At 42.0% G+C, this 26,355-nt stretch overlaps 1 protein-coding gene across 5 annotated transcripts in view; it reads left to right on the top strand.

Annotated features, from left to right (window-relative positions):
• The first annotated feature begins 5,861 nt into the window (after positions 1-5,861).
• CLUAP1 (clusterin associated protein 1) overlaps positions 5,862-26,355 on the top strand; it is a 68,630-nt gene continuing 48,136 nt past the window's right edge. For 3 of the 5 annotated variants that reach the window (XM_037386319.1, XM_037386321.1, XM_037386322.1), the window contains exons 1-5: positions 5,862-5,986; positions 6,599-6,710; positions 8,706-8,790; positions 12,198-12,377; positions 13,493-13,588. In XM_037386319.1, the coding sequence (XP_037242216.1) occupies positions 5,965-5,986; positions 6,599-6,710; positions 8,706-8,790; positions 12,198-12,377; positions 13,493-13,588 (495 nt within the window). In that variant the 5' untranslated portion in view covers positions 5,862-5,964. Of the gene's footprint in view, positions 5,987-6,068; positions 6,511-6,598; positions 6,711-8,705; positions 8,791-12,197; positions 12,378-13,492; positions 13,589-26,355 lie in introns of those variants that run through there. The other 2 variants (XM_037386320.1, XM_037386323.1) reach the window with 2 other exon arrangements.

The following is a 26,355-nucleotide window of genomic DNA, read 5'->3' on the forward strand; positions in this document are numbered from 1 at the left end:
CTCCCGCTGGTAGCGGTTACCTTCCCTTCCTCGCTTCTGGAGTGATGAGGGTAATGTTAAATAAAGTGAGGAGGAAGAAGTCTGCTTGTGAAACTCTCTTCCATGCCAACACCAAGGAGTCTGCAAGCTGAGCCAGCCCTCAGCAGCAAACAGAAACTTCAGATTGTGTGGATGGGGCCAGCAAATATTGCAGCCCAGGGTTGAAAACAACCTTTAGGTGAAAATTAATCTGTCCCAGCAGGTAATAGGGGAGGCTCTGATTAGAAGAGCAAAACCTGATGCCCAACTTGCAAGGAAAAGCAGAAAGTGGATGCAAAAAACTGAACATGAAGTGTCTGTATGACACTTCCATATACCAGGCAAATGAAAACCTCATCATTTCCTACTTTTTTTTTTTTTTTTTTCCACCAGCCCTTCTCTGAGCAGATTCCTCAGGCAGGTTCCCTTCCCAGTCTCTCAAGCTATAAAGGGTATCTGCAAAGCTAATACCCTCCTGCAGCTTTTATCTAACAGGTAGCTTGGAAATCAGCACAGCAAAAATAGTTTTTATTTTCTCCACCATCAAGATGACCACATTTTCATATTTTTTTTTCACAGTGAATGAAAGGTGACTTGTTTGTTGAAGCATACAGCAACTTTGTAGGAGTCTCCTTCAATGCAAAAGAAGCCTGGGGCCTTTTTACCCCTTTTTCCCAACAGGGAGGGTGCAGATGAGTGTTTTGTAATTTGTGCTTGAGGAATTTGAAGAATGCCTAATCGTCTCAATTTTTTTATTCCTGATTTGAAGAACGTTAGAGAAATTGGCATAAAAATTACTTGCTTTCTTACTTGAACAGCACGTTATGTCCTCACCCTGCCAAGAGCTCCAGTCCTGCCATCCCTGAGATCGAGGACTGAATTTGCAGTGCGAGAATAACCAGGTAAGACGACATCAGAAAATCAGGAAAATCCTGAAACTCTTTTTCTTTACTGTGCAGGTCATTTTACAGAAGGGCACCGGGAAACGAAGGGAATTGGGTGCTGCTGGAGGAATGTCTGACCATGCCAGGAGTCTGGTCTGCTGGTCAGTCCTCCCTCCAGCACAGCTTTCCCCAGCCCCGGGGCTGTGCTGCTGTGGGGGCTCCGCTCAGGCTGCCAGAAAGATTGTTTTAGCTAGAAAAAGCTCTTTTTTTTGTTGTTTTTTTAGACACGTGGATTTCTAGACAGATACCAGGGTCCAGCTTTGAATGAAATGAGGCTACAGGCTGTTCAAGTACCCCAGCAGGAACTGGTTTGGGAGCTGGGTAGCCTGGTGCCTGTGACACTGGCTTGGGGACAAAGCCCAGCCTCAGAAAAGTTCAGTTATCTGCCCTGTTGTGTGGACCTGTTAGAAACCAGGTGATTCTGCATCTTTGAGAGCAAAATCAAACGTAGCTGCTCTCCTAACACATGGGAAACCAGGTGGTGGGACAGGGGGAAGAATAGCAGTTTACTTGTGACATGCCTATAGCAGAGCCATTGCTGGAAGCGTGCAGCTGAAGCAGAGGCACAGGGGGGTGTCCAGGCGTGTGACAGGGATGCAGTTTTCCTCCTGCTCTGGTGATGCAGGCTGTCCCTGGGAAGATGCTGGTGGCTGCAGTGGTCATGCCACCACCTGCCCTCACACCCCCTCTTCCCCAACTCCCCCCCAGCACGGCTCGCCGACCACTGCGCTGTTTCTTTCTGAAACTCGAGGCATGAAAAAAAAAAATCTCCTTTCCAATTAAGTGGCAGAGGCACCACAGCTGCTCCTTCTTCACAACAGGCCCATGGTACTTATCTGCCTGCCACATCCCTGAGCACGGACCCTTTCCAAGGGTCAGCCAGACCCCATGTAACTGTTTGTCCCATGGGAATACCGTGAAACAACAACTATTCAAAAAGCATAGTACCTTGTTACCAGAGGAAACAAAGGTTTTAGGCCAATCTGCCAGGTACTGTAATGTAAAGATGTGAGAATTTGACTTAAAAACTTGTGATAGCAACTTTAATACCAAGCCTCACCAAAAAAACAACCAGGGGAAAGAGAACTGTAGAACACTAAATATATATATATATATATATTTTGCCAAACCACACCACCCTTGCCCTGCCATCTGCAGGAAGACGGCAACAAGAGTTCCGACGGATGAAAGCACCAACAGAGGGAAGGATTAATAGAGCTGATTATTTCTATGTTGAGAACCTGACAGATACTGGGTGGGAGGGGGAATGTCCTGAAGGGATGGGGTCGCACGCAGCCCGAGACGGGGAGCAGCTGCTGAAGGGTGCAACCAGCACTGCGGAGACGAGATGGGGAGAAAGGAAAAAAAGCTGGCAGTTGGCCAGGAGGCTCTGGCTGTGAGATCGATCACTCTGTTTTGGATGTAAAGAGTGTTTGGTGAACACAGCGAGGAAAGGGGTCTCAACCGGCAAATCATTAGATTTATTTTGCTGATCCTAAAATGGCAATAATGAGGTGAAGCAGCAGAAAACGTGCATGGAGGTTGTATGGTTGAGCTCCATAGATGGAGGGGGGGGGGTACCTTGTGTGGGCAAATGTTACCAAATTGTTCTTTCTACCTGCAAAAAGAGATCAGTTTGTCTTACAGGCAGAGGAGGCTGGTGGGGTGCTACAAGGTCTGGTCACCCTTGCAGCAAGATAGTTTCTCTTTCCCATATTTCTTTGATTGCAGAGCTCATCTCCTGCCTTGTTCCAGACACTGAGGCTCTCCCAGTGCACGGAGAGGCTGTGCACAGCAAACCTGGGCACGGTTCTTGCTAAACTGGGAGCTGACACAGACACATCAGGCTGTGTGACAGGGTATCTGAATGATGGGCTATTTAAAAGCACATTGTGCTAACCACGCTTGCAGCAGCCAAAAGGGGCCTGATGACATGTAACCTGGATCAATGATGTTCAGCTGCCCCGGTCAATGGTTTCTCAGTGAAGTCTTTGATTAATGGGTGCTCATGAGCCAAAGGACTACTCGACTTCAGCAGTGAGTTTGGGGACAGGTGGGAGCCAGAGAGAGGGGCTAAAAGGGGTTAGCGAAGTCCTGAAGGCAGAATGGAAGCAGAAAATAGGACGAGATGATGCTGATGGCCTGGGGTGTGGAAGGGTTTGCCTGGCCCCACTTGCAGCATACGTAGCATTTGTCACCCCTAAAGTGATTTGGGAAGCCCCCAAATTCCCATGCACAGCATATGAAACAGGCAGAAGAGGATAAATTTTCCATGAGGTGCTAAGTAATAGCTGTTGCTGCTGTCACCCCAACTGTGTTTCACAGCAAAGCTGTCAGGCTGCAAGGTGGGTTCACCACCTTCTGCTAGAAACCAGTCTGGGAGGCAGTTTATGCCCTTGGATGCTTACACACTCCTTGGACAGGGTTTGCTACCCCTGGCTGGGTTCTCCTGCACCTCTACCAGCCCTGCAGCAGCAGTTGTGGCTTCCTACAGCCCTAAAGAAATGAAATTTCATCTAAACAAAATTAGAAGTTTGGATAGGGACCAGGCACTGCAGATGTGCAGTGAAGATATTACCATCTGTACTCAGAAGCCTGCAATGTCATCTGATAGCTCACCCATTGCCACAGAAACCTGTGCCAAAAATTTAATTTTATTTCATTTCCAACAAGATTTCCAGCTTTTGTAGTGATGAAAGGGGTAAAAAAAAGTCCTCAAAAGTGTGAACTGGGCTGTTGAATGGGGACCAGTTTCCATGGAGGTTAGTTCATGTGTCTAGGGAATAAGCAGAAACGTGTAGCATTTTTTCCTTTAGGTGTGGGTTTTTAGAGGTGGGGAGGTGGCAGGGAGAAAGGCTTACTCCTCGTGGATGTGGTGTGAGCTCCTGCCACGGTCATATGCTGCAGTTTGCTCCTCTTTGGGCCCCTGTTTATTTCAAAGCTACACCCACTCCATCTCCAGCGGCACATTTTTGCTGCCAAATATATAAATATTAATGATATTTATATAAAGTGAAGAGCTGAGGTAAACAGTACACCAACAATATATTTCATTTTTTTTACAGCTTTGGCTTTTCCTCACGTGTTTCATCCCACCTGCCTTTTGGCTGCCAGTCACTGTAACACAGCAGTAGGGCAGGGGACTGTTTCATTCCTTCTCTGCTCCCCCTGCCCAAGTTATTGGATGGCTCATACACTCTTGAAGTAGTGAATTATTTAAGGTTTGCTATCTCATGGCTTTCTGGCATGTGAAACCCAGTCTCTAATCACGTCTCCTATTTTCTAATGTAGCTACTTCATTTCAATATTTATTCTTTCTAGGATTTACTGCTATTTCCTTGCTTTTGATTACTTTTCCAAACATGTGGATAGGATACTGCTCAACATAGAGCCCATGTATGTGTGTCTTGTATATGCTTGGGTAGTTAGAAGTGGAAAACTGCAGACTGCTCCACAGAATGTCCTGAGACATCCATAGATCAGCCTGACATCTAGATTATTTTCAACTCATTCCACCCCGTGATATTGATGACTCTGTCAGTGAGAGCTGTGGCCGTTCTGTCCAGTGTTTCTGCAGAGTCTCATGGTCAGAGCTCCTGTTCCTTCCGGACATCTGAAGCCACCGAGTGTCAGTGGAGGAGCTGTCATGCCATTCTTTCTTGATGCATCAACATGAAAACTGCTGTTGGTTTTGTCCATAGGGGCAAACTCAGGACACCAGGCATCTTTAAGAAGTTTGTTATGAAACTGCTGACAGGATCAGTCAGTGTCAGCTGTGGACAGGAGCTGAGAGGTTGCAAGAAGCAGTGTTGGCTGGCCTGGGGGACACTGGTATCTGTGGGTGTCTCTGGGGATGGACAATGAATGCACAGGGGTCTGGCTCTGCCACCGGGCAGCCACGTGCAGTCTGAGCTGCACCAAAGACCCCCTGTGCATTTCAGCGAGTGCTCCACATACTGCAGGAGCTGCCTGCGTGGCTGTGGCACCCCGGGTGCCCATCAGAAATGTGTGACTGTAGAGAGGAAGGTTTTCCCACCTGCCTTCCCACTGGTCCTTGTCCTCTGCTCCCCCTTGAGCTCAGCCTGCGATGGTTGAGCACATGGGCAGAGCTGCGTGCCGGGCTCCTGTCTCAGGAGCTCCTGTCTCAGAGAGCTCTGGATCAGCGTCCTCCTCCCGGAGTGGGTGGGAGGTGGGTGCGCTGACTCCAACAGGACCGAGAGCTGGAGACTCAGCACCCCGGGGTGCAGCAGTGGTGTGTTTGTGTCCACTCAGGAGAGGTGAGGACATGGTTTGCAGCTAGAAGAGGGCAGATTTAGATGAGCTATTAGGAAGAAATTCTTCCCGGTGAGGGTGGCGAGGTGCTGGCCCAGGCTGCCCAGAGCAGCTGTGGGTGCCCCATCCCTGGCAGTGCCCAAGGCCAGGCTGGACGGGGCTGGGAGCAACCTGGTCTGGTGGAAGGTGTCCCTGCCCGTGGCAGGGGGCTGGAACCGGGTGATCTTGAAGGTCCCTTCCAACCCAATCTGTTCTGTGATGCTGTGACATCCCTGGTGACCCCTGTGCCGGCCCATGGGGAGCACGGCCTTCTCCTCGAACTACAGCGGCCACGGTTTGAGGCGGCACAGGCACTACCGGGCCTTCTCTGCAAACAGCCGGTGATGGCTGCTGGCCCTCGCCCCTGCTGCCTCAGTCGCACACGGCAGCCAGGCTCAGCAGAGCCCCTGTCTCAGCGGGGTGTCGCCTCAGCAGGGAGCCGCCCCCGGCGCTGAGGCAACCAGCGGCGCATCCCAGCTCGGGGCGCGGCCAGCCACCCCGCCAGCCCGCCCCACCGAGCGAGGGGCAGGCCGGCCGAGCCCCGAGCCCCCCGCCCGGGCTGCCAGGCCCGGCCCGCCGCCGCGGCGCTCCGCTTTCCGCCGCAGTGTGGCCCGGCCGCCGCGCCGTAGGGCGGTTGCCATAGAGACGGGCGGCGCGGCCTAGCGCGGCGGTGGTGCGCGGGCTCCCGGCCATGTCGTTCCGCGACCTCCGCAGTGAGGAGCCCCCCTGAGTGGCGCGGGGCTGGGGCGGGGGGGACGGGGACGCGGCAGCCCCCGGGGTCGGTCCCCCAGGGCCCGCAGAGCAGCTCCGGGCCCGCTGGGTGCCTCGGCGGCTCCTGCTTTTCCTTTGGGCTTTGCCCTGTGGGTTCACGGGGGGACGCGGGAGGCGGGCGAGGGGCGCCCGGGCTCGGGCCGGCGCCTCAGGCGAGGCCGCAGCGTTGGAGCCTTTGTTTAAATTGCTGGCTGGCTGTAACCGGGCTTAGCAACGGGCCAGGGCTGGGGTAGCACAGCCTCTGCATACTGGGCCTCACCGCAGTCCCTGGGTAGCTCCATTTAAATGGTGTATTTTGCAGAGAGAAGCTACTTTAACGTTGTTTCTGCCCCGTGAATCTCTCGTTAAAAAGTTATTTATTTTTTTTTTTTACTCAGGCATGTTTTCTGTTGAAATTATTATTTTTTAAAAATTAATCCTTGCAGGTGTTTTTTTTCACCAGTACTTTGACAGGGCGTATCTAATGGTAAATGAGCAGCGTGCTGTGGGAGCCGGAGTTCTTGGCAGTGTCTGTGTTGGTGTGTAAGGAATCCCTGCTCTTGCTCGTTTTTCAGATTTCACTGAGATGATGAGGGCACTGGGGTATCCCCGACTGATATCTATGGAGAATTTCCATACCCCAAACTTTATGCTTGTTTCAGAAGTGCTCCTCTGGCTGGTGAAAAGGTTGGTGATTAGGCTGGTGGACCTTGGGGCCGATGCTGGGCTGCGATATGTATGCTTGGCGCTGATGTTTTGTTGTGGAAGTGTATTAATTTTAAAGAGGAACATGATGATACTTAGTCATTCTTTTGAGATCTACTCTTCTAAATATCAGGTAGAAAATGTGGTAGTTAAGTTTTCAGGGTTTTGGTTTAATTATACAACAACAACAAAGTGTTTTTGTAGCTGAAGCAGGAAATACAATGACACAGTCCTGGCAGCAATTGCATGCTGAAGGTGAACGTACTTACTCAATAGTAGCCTTATCCCTTTCACATATTCTACAACCTCCATTACCGTTCTGCCTGTAATTGACCTTGTAACCCAAACACGGTGATACATAGTGAGAACTTACCAAGATACATTTAGTTCTTATCTTGTTGCTACAATTGTTACTGATTCAACCTGGTATTGTCTGGCATCCATGCCATGTTTTTAAAAAAATAAAATGATACAGTACTAAGCTACTACTACTCGGTTGTGGTTTTATACCCGCTTAACCCATTGACAGACTTGTTTAAATATAGATGGATCTCGAGGTGCTAATCAAATTATACATTCTATTCTTTCTCCCATATAACTGAAAAAATAAACTAAGTTTTTTAGGCTTCTCATAAGGTAGAATATTATAATTGGAAATATGACAGTGACCCATTTGCCTAATTGCTATTTTTTGGCCTGGGTTTGTAATAAGTACCTGTTCAGTTTAATTACTGAGTTGTTAGAAATTTGTTGAATATTGTTGAAACTGTACTAAAATAGGAAAATACTTACAACCAGTCAAAATTACTTGGATTAAGTTACCTAAATATTCTTTAAAATACTGCTGTTGCACCGGGGGTCTAAATTACTGGTTGTTTTCGTGTAAAACCATAAATCAGTGTCCCCCTCCTCATATGTAACAGTAAAATAACAAAGCATTTGAAAGAAAACAAAAATATTATTTAAAAAATATGTTCTTTAATGAACCTGAACACTTCTAAAAGCTTAAACTTCTGTGTTACAAGATTACTGGGAACTCTATGCCTAATAGTGAGGTGCTTCACTTTCAGACCAAATAGCAACTGGTGTACTGGACCAGATAGCACTGTTACGGGTCAGAGTGACACCTGACACAGGCAGAAAGCTTTTCCAGCTTCTAGAAGCCTTTTAATTACACTTTAAAGCAGAGAGGCTACTTTGCATGTACCTTGCTTATATTTTAAAATGTGATTTGAAAGTGAAGATGCTTTTTTGCCTGTCTGAATGCTGAAATTCTGAGATGGGGAATTTTCTTTTTTTCTTCCCTGGTTCCTGTAGGCACGTGACTTCCAGAAGTTTCTGCGTTTCACTGAGGGTTTTTTAAAAGCATTTCACAATCTTTCAATTTGCTTTTCCAAAAGTTGTTACTTTTGAATGTCATATGTTTGAAATGATGTCTGAGTGTGAACTTTTCTTTTGTATTTTGAGAGTGTGGAAAAGTGTCATAACATTTTAGAGGACAAGGTGGCTGTTTCTGTTATTACCAACAACAGTAATCTAGTACAAGTCATTTTAACGTATTGCTGGAAAGACTGGGAGCATTACCTCAGTCGTATGCCTGGTGTTTTAAATTGTGAAGCCACACATGATTTAGTTTGATTTATATAAGCAGCTTGTGGTTTAAGTAGTAAATTACTTCTGAAAATAAGTATTCCACAGACTTGATTGAGCCAGCTGCCTGAAAAGATGTATTCATGACCCCACAGTAACAAATCCTCCTGGAGAAGTGTCTCAGGTTTTACAGCTTTTGCAGTTTGTAAACAAACCCATTGTATGCATTCCAGGGTTGGGATGCTCCAGTCTGCAGTGGGAGCTAAAGATTTATTTTCCAGTCTTATACATGCTTGTTTTGTTTGATTTTTGCCTCACAAATGAACCGGTCTCTCTAATACTGCACGCGTGTTCCTTGTCAGAAGGTATGTATGCTTCTTTCCACAGGTATGAACCTCAGACTGATATTCCTCCTGATGTGGAGACAGAACAGGACCGGGTTTTCTTCATTAAGGCAGTGGCTCAGTTCATGGTAAGTCTGCCTAAGGGGTCGTGCTTAAGCATATTGACATACTGGTTCCATGTTAGCTTTAATGCTTTATCACTTTATCTCTTAACCCCTTACAATTTCCTTGCAGTGTGTAGCTGAGAATGTGTTGCGTTCTTGTGGGGTATTACGCATCTTGTGCTGTTGTGAACTTGAACAGACCAGGGCGTGCTGTTACTGAAATCACGTAGAGTTGTGTATATCTCTTTGCAGAACTGAGATCTAAACATCTAAAACAGTATTCATCCTTATCACTTCATATTTATAAAAAGGTAATAGTGGAAGACTATGTAGGTAAGAAATTCTTCGAAGCCCTTTAAATGGGTTCAGAAGAGATCCTGTGTTTATTGCTAACTTGGATGCCTAATTCTTTTTGCATGGCTGGATAGTCACATCTGATAATTTCATTATGATATAGAATCATACATTGGTATTCTGTTGTATAAGCCTTCTCACCAGATCAAGTCATATTTTTCTCAGATCAAACCTTTTATCCATTAGGCATGACCTTACTTAAATTGGGCCATCAACTTTTTTAGTCTCATGGAATAAAATAACATTGTGCTTCATATCATTCTTGGTATTGTGATACAGCATGAGCCTTTGCTGTTGTGACACACTTACAACAGCACTCTTAATCAGGTGGAAAAAACTTAATGGGCTGCGGGTGAGTCTGGAAGCAATGGAAGACTTTTATGCTATACCAAAGATTAATTTCTTAGAATACATTTTTGAATTTTAAAAATACATTAAAATGACTTTATAACCAAGCCAGCTTTTCCCTTCTGATTTGTGATGATGTCCACCATAAATTTTCTTAATTTTCTAATTTTGCTATGTTCAGATCATGGTATACTTCCATACATACTAAAATGCACTTTTGAGGCTTGGAGCATCCTAAGATGTAGTGAACAGATCTATTTTGTTTGGAGAGATTTCCCCCTTCAAATTAAACATGTTTTAAAAGGACAAATATGGAAGTAGAAATAATCTGCATACATTTTCCTTTTAATAGCTGATTTCATGTAATTTTTGAGATCCCAAGGGTTTTGAAGAATTACATAATGTGATTCAGAAAATGAAATGAGTAATCATCCTGTAGTTAATATTACAAGATAATATGGGGATTATTGTAGGTTTTCAGCATTTTCAGAATGAGAAAAGCTTGCAGACATTTCCGTAATAATTCACTGTCCATGGAATCCACAGTTATCTTCTCCAGTAGCTAATAGCTTTATGCATCTGTAGCCAGAGGTGAGATTTGATGGAGACAGATTTGTCTCAGAAGAGAATATCAGGATAGATTAATCATCATGAAATATAACTACAGTATTGCTCTCCTTTACTGAACATGGAGTAAAGATGTGTTAATTTTTAAAACAAATTATATATTGCTCTGTGTTACTGGTAGTTTGAGAACTTAAAAAACCAGTGTTTTTTTAAATCATTTGCCCACCTAGAACTGCCCTAGCCTGTGTGGCTCAATACCTGACTCCTACTCAAGCCTGCTTGGATCCAAATTTGGAGTGCAGCAAAAAGCCTCTAATGAGTTTAGCCTCATAGAAATACATTCATGAAAACTTACTTAGCCAAGCAAGGTACCAAACTTTTTGCAAGAGGCAGACATATTTGTTTTTAAAGAGTGATGGGAGAAACAGTAGTTTAAGTTTAAGTAGTTTTGAGTGAAAAAACATTTTATTTTCCCCTTTTACTAGACATTGATTTTTCTCTCTTGGGATTGAATTGGAATTCCTGTCTCTAACAACATCCTTTATGATGTGGCGAATTAGTTGTCTTTGTGTAGGGGATGGTTAATAGATTTTGTCAGTTTAATGACCTGCTTCTCTTAAAATTTAGTACCTACTGTTTCTATGATTAGATTTTTAGATTCCTTATCCTGAAGGGGAAGGAAGGAGAACATACCTGGCTTCCTGCTTTGTGTATTGGCTCATTTGAGGTCACACGGGTCGAAATTTTGTACCATAAGTCTCATATTCCCCCAGTTTAGGTATACAGCATCAGTAACCTACCCTGGAGGTTTTGACTTCACCTTTCAGCTGAGTTCCTGCCAGCAGGAAGCAGGTGTAGAGTCAGTTTCCTCTGCTGGGTTGAGATTTTGGGAGGAGAGGTGCAAGATGTAAACATTTATTGGCGATGCAAATCTGATTGTAAAGTCACGAAGTCTGACAAGATGCATGCAAAGAAACATGGGCCAACAACTATATGCATTGTTTCCTTTGTTCTTTGAAAAGCAGAGCTAAATCCATGGTTTGAGATGTGGTCCTTTCTCTCTTTAGTCTCACAGGAAATTTTCCTGCAGTCAGTTATTCAGTGAAGCTCAGTGCAGAGCTGGCAAAACTTGTACCAACCATTTTAATGTTTGGGTGTTTTACCCCAGATTGAACGTCTTGCACTGTCAGAGCCCTCAGGGCGAGTGAATTGCTTAACAGTAACACTGTATTACCAAAGTTGTGTGATACCACAAGTGAATTGTGGATAGATTCTTTCTGCCCCACAGTATTCCCAAAGGATAGACATTTTAGCAGAAGTTTCATCGTGAAAAGATGATGTTGTCATTTGGATGCTTAATTTTTGTATTCATAACTGAGGATCAGGTTTTGTTTGCTTGCTTGTTTAGTCACCAGCAAGAAGACTGCCTCAAAATTTTACCTGAAGTTTTGTCTTGGTTCCTTGTGGCTATTCGTTTAAAATATAATCTTGCCAGGATTTTCAAGAACATTTGTGTTCTTTCTGTGACGGATGTATTATTGCTATTATGTTCTTTTTTCCCCGTTATTATTTTGAAGTATAAAAAGATAATATTACATTTTTAAATAGGTTCTTCCTTACTGGTCTGTCTGTACTTTTCAGAGATGGAAGACAAGGGAATAAAATCACTTATATCGTAGCAGGGAAAAATTTGAGAGAAACAGTAAAATATTCTGAAGGTACTGCTGGAAGAGAAGACAGTTAAATTGGGATAATTGATCTTATTCTTGTAACTCATTAAGGGTGAAATTTACCTCTCTGCAGCGCATCATCACAAGACCTGGGCAGCACTTAGATTCCACTTAAACTAAATTTGAATTTAAGTGGTGCACAGGGGTTTTGCTGATCTTCATGCAGGGAAGAATTAATGGATAGTTTGAGTATTTTCATTCTGACAGTTATCTGCAAATGTTCTGACATGCACAAAGTGCGCATGTTTCAGAAAAATTTCTTCTAGAAACATCAGTAATATGATGAGGCAAACTTGTATTTCCAAACAGGAAGATTTATTTCCGTAAAGCAAAGCATGGTGCCCGCAAAAAGAGCTTTTGCGCGAAGTGTGAAGAGGTAAATAAGGATTTTGTTCTTTGTTGACGTGATGAATTCATCCTTTCTTCCCAAAGGCTACCAAAGCTCACATAAAGCTCAACACTAAGAGGCTTTACCAGGCAGATGGCTATGCAGTGAAGGAACTGCTGAAGGTCACCTCTGTGCTTTATGGTGCTATGAATACCAAGGGTGTGGAACGTGCAGACGTGAGTGAGGAAGACAGCAGCAAGTTCAAGTTTGATCTTGGCTCAAAAGTAAGGAAAGCCTGTGCTCTTGTCTGGGGCAGGGGTTTTGTCTTAACTTACAAAAACTAAATCCTCTTTCTATCTGAAACTTAAGTAGAGAGAATATTCTTGCAGGGGAGTGGGTATGGTTTTAACTCATACTTACTATAGCTGAAGTTATGTGCTACAATTTGTTTTAATGTCTGTGAATTCTCAACCAGAAGCATAATACAAGGCAACAGTGGCACAAATTTGATTACCTGCGGTTTGGACTGTTGAAATCCTAGAAATATTGGAGTAGGCTGGAATAAAAGACTACTTTCTATTAACCCTGTTGCAACAGGAAGAGCTTGTGAAATACTGACTGAAAGTTGGTTTTCAGCCCATTTGCATTAAAGGAAAGGGATCGTGTTACCCTAAACAGACATCAAGCTGTTAAAGCCCTTAAAATAAGTACCATCCCTACATATTAAAAAAAAACCCAACACTCTCCTAAATAAGAGGAATTCCTCTTACTGCTTTTTGTTAGTTTTAGCACCTCTTCTATATTCTAATATTTTTAGTCTTTGATGCTTTTATACTTGTACTATGTCATGCTTGCTTGTTAGACAATAATTCTACTACTATTCTCAAAAAAAAAAAGGCAGAATCACAGGTGGTTATTCCTCTGTATAAGTCTGGTGTGTCTCTCTGAAGAAAGCACCTGAAGAAATAATGAAAAAACACTTGTAGGTGTTCAATATTAATTACCTACGCAATGTGCTAGTCATGTACCTTTTGGTATATATACTTTTGCATATGAAAAAGATGATGCTTCCCTTTGCCTTGGGCAGCACATGAACCAACAACTGGCTGAGTCACAGTTTTGAGGAGGTGGTTGGTGGGGTTTTTTGGCCTGAAGTGGCTGGGGTTTCACCTAGAAGCCTATTTCTAAATGGTGCCCCATCTAGACCATTTTAAAGGCAAGAGACAGGCTCACTCTGATTCCAGTGGACAATTTCTTCAGTACTGTAGTAGAGTTTCGGCCACTGTGTCAACCTTCTATCCAATTTTAACCTCAAAATGGAAAAAAGTCTGTCATGGACAGATTCTTTGTGATACTGGGGATTCTCTTTTGCTATTCAGCACTGTTGCTGTGTTTCCAGATTGCTGACTTGAAGGCAGCTAGACAGCTTGCTTCTGAAATCACCTCCAAAGGAGCAAGTCTGTATGACTTACTTGGCAAAGAAGTTGAACTAAGGGTAAGTATATACTGGAGAGTGTATGAGAACTTGTCTTCACTGGGTGCTGCAAAGGAAAAGGGTAATGAAAGCATCAGTACTTCGTCTTAACAGCTGCATCTAAAATGAGTGTTCTGTGACTTTGAAGGAAGGGGTCTGAAAGTTTGCATTTCCTTTCCACTTATACTTGGGTTGCAGTAGGCCTGAGAGAAGAGTTTGGCATTTTCTCTTCAGCAGGAAACTGGAATACTCTCTGTAGAACCGTTTGGAGATACTAACTTTGTATATGCTTGTTAGTGGTGGGGATAGATATATCCTAAAAGATAAATGATTAATGCCATTAGTTTTCCAAGTGCAAGGCTCATTATTTCTGTTACAGTAATTGAAGAGCTCGCAAGTCTGCAGGGTACATATTCTTCAGCTTAGTTGTAAAATCACAAACTGGTGCATGAAGTCAGGAGAGTGTCCTGAAACACTACCAATAAGTCTTCCAATTATTTTCTTAAATGCATTTATCTGCAATGCTGGGGGTTATTAATTTTCTGAAAATAGACATGTAAAGAAGGGAAACCCTGACTGTTCTAGTGCTGGTTTTGGTGATCTTCAAATTTGCAGTATCCGAGCTGTTGGAGGTGCATCCTGTAAAAGCCATAGACTGTACCTTGACAATTAATGCTCCCCGATCCTTGTTTGGTGGAGTATGTCTTTCAAAGAGTAGGTGATATACGGAGAAGTCTATCTATGGGAACATTGCCTTTTCTACTTGATATGTAAGTCCGCATGGTATGCAGTAGTGTGAAAGGCATTAATATTTCAAAAGGGAGAGGGAAGTGATAAGCCAGTTTAATTCAACATACACAATTGTCACAAAACAGTTAATCAGTTACTTCTCATATTGCATTCTTTGCTTAATTTCTTGGCTTTGAAAGAATTTTCACATGAATGCTACCCAGGGTGTTAATACGTGCTTCGGAGCATTAAAGCCCTTTTTCCTGTGTACAGCATCCCTAAGAACTCCACTTAAAAAGTCAAGTACAGGTCAATATAAGCCAACGTTTTTAAAAAGTATTGGTTTGAAATTGGGCATTTAATGACTTTAAATCAAGGCTTTTAGGAGTCCAACTGACTTTAGAACTGGGCCCTAGAAGAGGGACTTGTGCAAGTGCGGTGTGCTGAAAGCATGAAATGAAACATCGAGAGAAGAGTAAGTGCTTCAGTACAGCCACTTCTCATTGGGTCCATTAAGATATCTTCAATGGAAGGCTATTTGAAGGTGCAATTTCTAAAAGGATGGTACTTATATGCAGTAGTGAGCATGTTTGTCGTGGCGTAATGACTGAGTGCGCAAGATGGGACTAACTAATCCTACATAGGTACACAGTTTATATTTTACAAAAAGGTTTGACAGATGGAACATGTAGTCTTTAAGAAATCCTGCCTTAGGAAAGGTGACCTTTGGTTCAGTCTCATTAGCTCTGAGTTTATATCCTAAAAGTACAAGGTGACACTATGACAGCGCAGCGAGAACCCTCAGAGAGCAGCAGAAGAGACTTTCATGCTCTGTTCCTTATGATTTGTGACTGGTTCCAGCCATCTTCAGTGATCTGTTAAACCCAAAGAACCCATTTTTGACTTGTGTATTAAATGCCAAGTTCAGTACATAAGCGCATGACAAGTTTGAGGCCTTGAGCCTGTAGCAAAGCAAATAGGTTTCAGGTTAAAAGCCATGAGGTTGCAGTAACCACGTGGTCAGTGGAATTTGTGAAGTTTTCCTTTTTTAATTATAAGCACGCAACTCTGCCTTTCACTTGAAGTATGAAGCGTGCTCATCAGAGCCAAATGCTGCTGTTTTCTTCCATCGCTCTTAGGTTTGGTAATGCCCACAGAAGTCAGCGGAGCTGCAGTTCTTGCTAAGTAGCCAGTGTTGAGGGCAGTAAGGAATCGCCCTTCTTCATTTGCCACATCTTCCCTGCATTCTTCACAGAGTTGGTGAGGTGCTCAGAAGGTCATAGGGATGGCATCCTCTGCCTGCCCTTCCCACCCGATTCCTGGTGGGCAGAAGTAGAAGTGCAGTTAATTCTGGCTTTGTGTGGGGAATTGGAGCTTTGTAGATATCAAATGAGTTGCCATTAATCTAAGGTTATTTTTATTATTTTTTTAGTGTGAAGACATTGATCTCCATTGCTTACTCTCTTTTGACATTGCATGGCTAAGTAATGCACACAATAAATTGCACTGGCAAAGGGATTGCACTATTAAAGGGCGGTAGGAGAGCAGTATGGTTTATTTTTTCATTACATTTTATGTCCTGAAACCTGTTGCATAAATCACAGCTGTGATACTGTTTTAATGAATTTGAAAACATGGTAGTTTTATGTTCCCTGAAACTTTTTTTCTTTTTCTAATCCATCCATTTCCATATATATAAATGAAGGATCTTCCTACCTAGACTTAGACAGCCTGATGATAATTCTTGTTTCTATCCAGAGTGAAGACTGCTTCATTTTCTGGTAATTGTAAAAGAAATGCCAGTGTTTGGCACTAATGGGTTGACTAGGTCTGTTCTCTTAGTCTGAGCAGCTTTTTGGGAAAGATCATTGGGAAAAAGGTGAAGTAAAACTCATTACTTCTTTTAGAAATGTTGACTCTAATTTGTGTCACAACCCTTACTTTCTTTATTGAAGTTCTTTTTGCATGTAATTTGTATAGAAACAGTGTAGAAAAGCCTTATACATTAGAAAAATTTTATTGCTCCAGGTCATGGAACACTTTTTTTTTTTATAAATTACTTTCTGAATGGAAAACAAATTTCAGCTAGAGAAGGCTTTATTAAGGGACTGGTTCTGTTAGATGTATTGTAAATAAACAGTGATGTAAATGTACATGTGTATTTATTGGGAAGAGTTTAAGTCTGTATTTCTTTCTTGGAAATGTGGTACTGTGCCTTTCTGATGCTTTTGCAAATACATTATTTCCTGACTGAATATATAGTTCTTATGTATATGTAAACTGCTTTCAAAGTTAATTTATGATGTAGAGAAAACTTTAATTTAAGAACAGAGCAAGAAACAAAACCTACAGGCATTCATTTGCTGAATTCAGACTATGATGCTGTTAGTTAAGACTTTGGGAAAAAAAAAGACAACTCAAAAGATATACTTTTATCAGATGAAAATCACAATTGTCATTTTTGGTTTAAAAAAGAAATCACATTTTATATTGTAAATAGAAGAGGAAGGCATTTCCTGATTAACAATCCTAAAGCAGCAGGAAGCTTAAATGTGAAGAGGAGCTATTTGGTTCCAGCCCTGCAGATGTGTAAAGAGATTCCTATCCCGCTGCCAGTGGATCCCAGCTTGTGCAGTGGGTTGTGGAGCACCAGGTGGGAAGGGGGAGAAGTACAGGCGAGGCATGTGTGGTGCTGTGGCTGTGTCACCTGCACTGTCAGGTAACTGTTCAACGGGAGCTTGGCCCTGTTAACTCTGGGGAGCAATTCAGCACTAAGGGGAAAAGGGATGAAAGCTCTTACTTGGTTAGAGGATCTTTGGAGCTAAATGTTGAATTCTTCAACACACTGAAGCTCTGTTGTTTGTAGACCAACTGTGGATGAGCACAGCATAAGTTATTGATGTCCTGTTGCAGCAAAATGGTAGACACACAGAATTTTTATTTTAAAATGCATTTAACCCTTACTAAATAAATACAATAAATATTGCGAAATAGTTTACAGTTTCCATTACTGGTTCAAGTCTTGGCGCACAGAAATTGCTAAGTTGAAATTTGTAGTGTGTAGTGGAATTGATGAATGAATTTTGCTACAACACCATGAGATCCCTAGATGAAAAGAAAATTCTGTGCATGGAGACATATGTCTTCGTCTTCATTGTTTCCTTTACTGCCAGGGGGACTTTCTCTGCATTGCATTGTGATGTAGCCTTCCTTTTCAGAATGTTTATAGCTAGTTTTGGAAGAGTAACTAGGCACTTTGAGTTCTGGTTTTCGTCAATCTGTTTTCTACTTTTTTTTTTTTATGGCGAAGGTGGAGGTTGATTTGGATTTCAGGTGGGGATGGGAGAATTTGTTTGGATTTCTTTCTTCATATGCTATACTAGTACTTAGGATGATTAAAAGAAGTAGAAATTGAAAATACCAGTGCTGTGATTAAGCCTGTCAAGCCCAAAATCAAGAAAAGCAGCAACAAAATTAATGTCAGTATTCAGGCAAAATGCAGCACCACTTTACTATGCATTCACTCTGGGTTCCACGCGTGGTGGCTGCCTCTGGACCTACACAGCTAACTGCTCAGGTCTTGTAAATGGCCAAAAGATGTTAGGAAAGTCAGTGGTCTGCTATACCCTATAGCAGCTGGCGATCAGTCATTCATGGGGAAAATGGCAAGATAAATCTTTGGGGGGAGGGTGGGGTGATGAGGTAATCCAAATAATTCTTTAGCACAAAATAAAGCAGTAATGACTGTCAAGGCCAGTTGTGATTAGTTGAGGAAGGATGCTCCAGAGTTCTCATACGTCGACCATCCAAAATCCAAAACGAAAAATCCAGGGCATTTATAACACCTCAGCAAAGCTGACTGGCTCTGAGTGCCTGCCACTTTGCATCTGCCAGAGGTCCTGTGGACACATTAGCAGGAGCCTGTCAAGAAGCTGCCTTGCTTAGCCTTGCCAAATTATTAGACACAGTAAGATAATGAAGCAAAAAATTCAAGAATAAAACTTCCTCTGTGTTGATGGCAGGCATAAATATTTCTGACCTTCTGAAAAGGTTGTTTTTATTTTCTTTGCCTCTTAGTAAGCTCTAAGCCACGTAAAACTGAAGAAAGATGAAAATAACCTTTTTTTAAATGTCCTTAGCTTGTGCTGAAGATGAGCAACACAGTGGGTCTGTTTTCTAACGCTCCTCTTGGCGCTTACTCCATCTGACCTTGAACAAACTGTTTATTCCCCATGTATCCTCTTGTGTAAATAATTTCTGTAATTTTGTAGATTAAAGCTTTTAACAGCCATATAAAGTGTTCCCAATCTATGGAGAATGAATTTCTAAGTACAGGGTATTGCTGTGAGTGTTATTGTTATGTATGCGCATAGTATAAGCTTGTTCCAAAATTGATGGAAGTCATTAAGAATCTCTTTACTGACTTCAGTTTGTGAAACACTTCTCTTAGGAGTGCCAAAGGCATTTAGATCCAGCTGTGGAACTGAGACACTATTAGTTACAACAAAAAGAGTTGCCACTAAGGACATTTAACTTGGATCTCTTTATTGGCAGCTTTTTGATTAAAGAACCCTTCCTCCTTGCCTCCCCCGGCTCACGGTGGTGTGGCTTGCCACCTACTCTTTCTGTAGAGAGGCAGATCTGATTTGAGTGACAGCTGCATTGTTCAGTACTCTTTGAAAGTTAACTACAAAAAATATTTTATTTGTAGTGTTGGAAACATTTTCTATCTGCCAAATGTTAGTTCTGGGCGTGAGATACTGCCTGGGGGAGGCTGATAAACTAATTTCTCTCATTTCCTGTGCTTTGGTTACAAAGTTGCCACTTACAATTTCTAGTGGAAATAAGTAACTTGAAATTGCCAGAACTCTGGAGAATTATCTAGTTTGCTTCATTTTTTTTTTTAACTGACCTGCTTCTAACCAAAACCTAACCTATCAGGTTTAAGGAAAAGCGTTTATTGCAAAGTGGGAAGCCAAAATTAATCCTTGCATCTGTAAGATATAGTTGGATCAATACCGTCTTGTGTGTTAGATTGCTTCAATCATAACTGTGGTTGTGTGCTGCGTGGATATAGTATTTGTGGGTGTGTTTTATGTAAGAAATGATTTTGTAATGAACTTCCTGGGAGTATTTGGCTTGAAGGCATAGCATCAGCTATAAATTGATGGCACGTTTCTCCTTGCAGTTTGTGGACCAGTTATGTCAGTGCATTGATAATTTGGTCAGCTCGTTGGAAGATCTGAATTCTTGTAGCTCAGTTCTAGACTGTTTTGAAAAAACATTCTAGTTTGGCAGCGAAGAAAATCGCATTTGAACCATCTTTTGTATGTCACAGCATTTGTCAAAACCTGTGACTCTGCACCAAGTTCCGCTTAACTGGGCAGAATCAGAAACGCTGTCTTCTGAATATCTGGTGAGGTTTTGCTTGTTCATTATTCCCAACCTTCCTTTGTGAGACACAGAATACAGCCATGTCAAAATTTTAATTACATAAGAGGAAAATGGGCTTAAACATAAGGACAGTGATTGTAGCTGTTTTTAATTATTTAAAATGCCTTTGTTCCTGCCCAAAGAGAGCCCCCCGGTACTTCTGTTGCAAGAATACACCAGCCACTCCACTTACTGCTGGTTAAGCTTTGCTGAGAATGGAAACCCGAGTTGTATGGCAATGTTTACTGAAGTCAAAGGCTCGATGTAGTTTAAACTTTTAATTCACTTCTTTGGGTAGGTGGTATTGCTGCATACACAATGCCTGCTCCTACCTTTGCTGCAACTTTGCATGACATCTTCATGTATCTTTGAGGTCTGAAAGGTGCTGCTGGAAGACATACTCCTTTTTGTTGCTTTTTTTCCCTAAGAAAATCATAACCCTTCCTGAAGTTTTCTTATATGTTATCTATAAGGAAAGGGCATTCAATTGCTAATTTTGTTACAGAAGAATGTAGATAAAAAGGAGAAACTGAAAAGATTTTTGCCCGACTGGGTGTCTTGCCTTTTTGATGACCCTGGTCTTTTTCCCTTTAAAAAAGAAATCCACCTGTTAGTGCTATCCAAGGACATTTCTATTTGTTTATATTAGGAAATTCACTCACAAACCTAGCTTTTGCTCTGCTGGAGGAGCTATGTTCCTTGTGATCTTGCCAGACTCTTGCCAGAGACATCACAAGCTACCTCCTGATTAAAGATCCATTAAGTGACACCCTGTAGTCCTGTGGACTAATCCAAGCTTTACCAGTGCAGCGTGTCATGAAACCTTACATAAAGTAAATTAGAGGTGAAGTTTTTAAGGATGTAGGAGATGTAGTTTTAAAGATTTAGTAAGGATGTAGTAAGCACGTGCTGGGGTTTGTGAGCTGAGGGTAATTCGGTGGAATCGGCTCTTAAACCAGAAGACAGGTGGACCTGGAGGGGTGTGTGGGGAGGGAACAGAGCAGCCTAACTTTGTGCCTGTCAGAAAGGTTTGAAGTTCCATTTTTCTTGCCTCAGCAGTCTGTATGCCAACATTTGTAAGGGGTTTCTTCTGTCACAAAGCATATGTTCAGATTACTTCTTATTTGGCTAGGCAGGCCTTCTGATTCTTTTTGGTCTGGAGAAAAATTGTGCTTTCCAGTTAGTTCTTCATCTCAGCTCTTCTAAGATCTCAGAATGGTATGCTTTTTGCGCATTGGGATAGCCGGGGGGGGGTCGGATACTGTTTGATTGAGGGCTCTGCATTGCTGAGTTGAGAAATGTCTCTGTGGATTCCCTTTGTGGACTGCTGAGACAAGCATACAAGAGAACACCATAGCCTGGAAGCAGCAAAATTCTCAATTATCTTGACCTTTAATCTCTTGAGGAGGAAGATAGGCTGTTAGGAAGTATAAGATTACTTCAGAAGGTCTGGATTATTTTTAATGTCCCTCCTGTACCTTCCTGTTCATATATAATGGTCCCTAATGATCCATTCCCTATATTGGCCAAATGTGATCACAGTGTGTGTTAGTAAATTCCCTGAATAATAAACTTTTCAAAAGGAAAGCTTGATTGCCTGCATAGACAGCAGTAGTTGCAAAACCCTTATTTGCAGGGAGTAGGGGATGTAATGCTTTCCGGACTAAGACTGAAGGCAACAGTAGCAGTGAGGGGGTAACTTGCGTGTATCAGGCTTACACACTTCTGAGAAATGAGGAAGGATTTAACCTGTGGTCAAAAAAGGTTTGGTGCAAGACTGGTGTGTTAGAAAAAAAGCTTTCTTTTCTGTCCTTATCACAAATATATATATATATATATATACACACATATATATGAATGATAAAAAAAGATGTTTAGAAACCTCTGCTAGACCTTGAGCACATCAGCATATATGTATATTATGCCACATTTATTGTGACTGACTTGTGCACTGGTCATGCTTAATTACTTGCCTTGGGTTCTTACTGCAGTTCAGAGGATGTGTGCATCAATTTATCCATACACCAAGTATGTAGGAAGGTGTTTTATCAGTTTTTGATGTGTAGTGATGGAAAACCATTACCAGTTGAAAATGCTTCACTGGGCATATTTGCAGGATGGTTTTTGTAATAGTGGATCTTCATTGTCAACCGAGTATAAAGCTCCTGGGGGGAAATTCTCAGTGAGGGAAGTGGTGGGGCACATCTGCAGAGATAGTAGTAGCATCCTTCTGCCCCTGCTTTTTATGGCTAGTAAGTGCATTTGGCTTTCTGCGTGGTGACATTACTGAGCAGCACGGGAGTGTGTGAATTTAGGATGGCTTCAGTGTTCCATATTAATACTGCAGCACCCAGGGAGACGGGAGTATCAACAGGGGTGTAATGGAGTTTCAGATGAGATATAAGGAAGAAATTTTTTGTGATGAAGGTGACGAAACACTGGCACAGGCTGCCCAGGGAGGTGGTAGATGCCCCATCACTGGAAACATTCTGGGTCAGGCTGGACAGGGCTCTGAGGAACCTGATCTAGTTGAAGATGTCCTTGCTCATGGCTGGGAGGTTGGACTAGATGGCCTTTAGAGGTCCGTTCCGGCTCAACTCATTCTGTGGTTTTCTGTGAAGCTGAATGGATTACCTGTTGCACATTAACATGTTTTGTCAACAAGACAATGCAAAGTAGCAAGTGCACTCAAAATTTGCACCTTCATTCACTGTGCAGGAACCTCCACATATAGACAAGTGCTGGCATTGCTGCTGCTACCTTGACAGTCAGCTGACTTTTAGAGAAGCTCTTCAGGTTTCAGTAGAAGGCCAAGTGGCAGTACAGCTATTTCCCATTCTAGATCTGACTTCTGAGCTAAATGAGCCAAGCTGCGACCGAGTCCATGAAGGTGCTTCTAGATTTCAGAATGGACTCACCATGTTCTCTTTCATATCAGGATTCTGAATCAGACTGTAACACCTTGCACATGATGGAAGGGTGCAATGTACTTACAAAGTGCTGTTCGCTGTCACCAGTTTCTGCTAAGGTCAGAAGATCCTAGGAGCTCTATCTTGACCCTCTGCCAGTACTTGGTCTGTGGAGCCCATATAACACTTGACAACATACCAGTTCCCTCTGTCGTATTTACTGCTAATTCCTGATGCTTTTGGAGAGTTTTGTCTTAGCTTCTCAACAATTTTAATTGTTAGTATAGAATATTTCTTGTCTTATATTTGACATGCAAGTGGGCTGAAATCAAACTTTCAGGAGCTTTTGTCCCTGTTTTTGGTTTGGGTTTTTTTGTCGTTGGTGGTAAGTTGCCTTTTTTTTTCTATTATTCAGGAAGATGGCAGACCCATACTGTGCTTTTTAAATCTGCGATACAGGCACAATATAGGCGTCTAGTCTCACCTCAGATGTCTGAGGGTGTCCAAGACATTTGAAGAGAGATGGCAAATATAATACGGACTTAGGGTCTACCTGGAAGATGACGGTAGACACATCTGTTCAGGCAGCGGAGTCATTTGCATGTTACCATGTATTTCAGAGATTTGTGTACATACCCTAAAAGGTACTATACTTTCAATGAAAGATAGGTATTCCCTAATGATCCTGGAAGGGCAGAGAGATCCACTTGTTTCCACATCCAGAAAACTTAAGGCTGCAGAGCTTTGTGGAACAGGTCTTTAGTGACAGGAAAGGCAAATCCTGTGCTGCTTTTCTGCATTTTATATTTCCAACAGCGTTTTTATATTTATCTAGATGTTTGACAGTGAAGCTGCAAGAAGGTTTCATAAAGTTACTACCTCTGTATTTGTATCCTACAGGATGTTTTTTTGCTGAGCGAGGTAACTCCTGGTTAGATGAACCAGTTGCTTTGTTATCTTTCAGCAGAAAGAAGCTGTAGTGTGACACTAACCTGAGCGTTGAGAGTGATGGTAACTCACAGTCCTGTGTCAGGCTGACTTCTCCACCAAAAGCTGGTTGCTGCAGCAGACAGCCAGAACTGCAGCTCAGTACCTTTTCCAGAAGGCTGGCTGCTGATCTGAGTCCTGTGGACAGAACTGCTCTGAAGATCTGCAGTGGCCTTCTCCCTCGCTGGTGTTTGACCCAGGGGACCATTGCTCAGTGAGGATGCGGATTTGAGACAAGTAAATTCTTTAGGCAGATGGAGTTTTGAAGGCTTTAAGATCAGTGTTATTTCCTGAAATGACTGCAGTATAGTTTTGCTCAAAGGAAATTTATCTTCACCTTTTATGCCAAAATGTGCAATTTGGGCAAAGCTGGCTTCAGTACTAACTTTCCATTGTCCTGTGGGGAATGTCTTGTCAGGCTGTGCTCTGTTCTGCTTGATTGGGCAGTCAGCTAGCCTGTGATTAGAAATATTTCTTACTTTAATGAAATTCTCATTTCCAAAGAAAATGAAGTTTTCAAGTGTAAACCAGCCAACTAATTTATTAGTACTTCCAATTGGCTTTAGCCAAATTGAGATTCAAAACTTGAAGAATTAAAGTCTCAGTCCTTCCATGCAGCACCAAATATGAGTCAAACCAGGATAAATAATGCCAGCAAATGGTGTCTCTTGTGTGTCTTTGTGTGTTTTCTTTAATAATTGTCAGATTTAGTTCATCAGAAATAATTTTACACTTGGCTTCCCTGATTTTTAATTAGTATTTATTATGTAAGACTATAGCCAGGGAGCTCTTGGACACTTTGAACAGGAAGCACTTGTAAATGGTAAACAATCAGCTTGTTCATGAATACCTCTATGTTTTTGGGTATGTTTGTTTTCTCAAGTTGTAATTACCAGGCATAGCCCTAAATTGTTCTGCTTCTCACTTCCTCTTGCCTTGATAATTTTTTCTATATTTTTAATCTCTCCTGAGAACTCTATTTTTAATGGTTAATTTAAAGGAAATCTCTTGAGTATTAGAATGTGTATTCTGATTAGTACACCTAATTGCAAAGAGTACATTACTTTAAAAGAAAATGAATGAGGCCATGTTTTTCAGCTCAGTTCTGTTTGCACACTTTTTGAGTACAAGGAATTGTGAGTATAGCCAGTGGAAATGTAATATCTGGTATGTGGAGAAATTTAGAAAATTGATTTTGCTTTCAAGTATACAGCCTATGTGTAGCCACAGATTGAGGCACAAACAGATGAGCCTTTGTGTAAAGCCAGGCTTTAAAAGTCTCAGTTGTCATGTTACTGCATATTTTATATTCGGTAAGAAATACCAGTAAGGGTGAGTTGGGCTGGAAGGAAAATGTGCTGTACTTGCTTATGCAGGGAGTCAGAGATAGTCAAAGTGGTTGTGTTAAATTAATTTCTTTAATTTTCTAATGGCTTAAAAACATTTAAATTTACCAACTTTGGTATTTTAAAGTAGATGCTTTTCCTAACGTCTCTGTAATCTTTGTGGGGTGTTTATTTTTATCCCAGCATATTAATGTGAGCTGCCTGCCTTTTCATCCTCTTCTGTATGGCCAGTTGCAGGGTCCTTCCTGAAAAGAGATATTAAAAATAAAAGTTTTCTCTTTGGAAGTTTTCATAGGATAACAAGAAATGGCCCAGTGAAGGGTACCCAGGGAAGCTGTTACAAACATCCATTAAAAAATTTGTGTACAGCTCTCGATAGTCTCAAAATATATTTATTTTTCCATTGTATTTCCATTATATATTACTGTTTTTTCCATTATATTTACTATATTTTTTCACTTAAGTTTACAACTCTAAAGTGTCAAAATTAGGTTAATGGCACTGTTTGTAATGGTGAAGTGAAAAATGTATGTACAAATGCAGGGTCTTAGAGGGGAGAGCCGTGTATGTACAGAAGCTATAATGGTCCACTTGGATCATCCTGCCCATCTGTTGGGGTGGGAGGAGTTTAATTGCCCTGACCTTCTTCTTTTCCAGTTTAACCCTGATTCCACAGTCTGAAAATACAAGTTTCTTGTCTTTACACTACTCTTCATTGGCCTGACAAATTCTTCTAAGCAGGTGTTAATGTAGGACTGAACCTTGTAGAAAATTATGTGGATTCTTGCATGAAGACTGTGTTTTGTACATGAAAATTCCATGGGTAGTAGAGGGAAGGTGAAGAAGAAAAGACATTAAACTTGTGTCAATTTTTCCAACTTAAAAGGGTAGATCCTCAGCCGTGTATCTAAACCCCATCAGTTACCCTGACCTGATACACACTGCAGTGACTTGTGCGTGTTCTGTGGGTGTTTTACTTGACTACTGAAAGGAAATTGGTAAGGGAGTTGTTTATAATTAAAAACTAAGGTCCTTGCTATTTCTTTTATCTCTTTAGAAAGCAGGAAGGAAAATAATTTCCTCCGCCCTGCTGAATGATCAACTTTTTTTTTTTTATTAAATATGTTAGTTCTGTAGCAGAGATGTTTCTGTCAGAAGAACTGAGTACAGTTGGCAGGGCAGTGTCTTCAGCAGGCTGATCCTAGCTGCCATTTCAGTTCAAGCAAAGTCCTCACAAATAAATAGGCATTTTGGTGAGCTGGTTAAATGCATGATGTTCTCAGAATTGCTACTGAGCTACATTATTCTTGTTTGGTCTTCCTCCAGGAGTGTCTACCTGTACAGTTATTCAGGAATATGTATTGTGCAGACCCTTTGTACCTTA

This window comes from Falco rusticolus, chromosome 4 (genome assembly GCF_015220075.1).
Source record: "Falco rusticolus isolate bFalRus1 chromosome 4, bFalRus1.pri, whole genome shotgun sequence".
In the NCBI taxonomy this organism is placed as follows: Eukaryota; Metazoa; Chordata; class Aves; order Falconiformes; family Falconidae; genus Falco; species Falco rusticolus.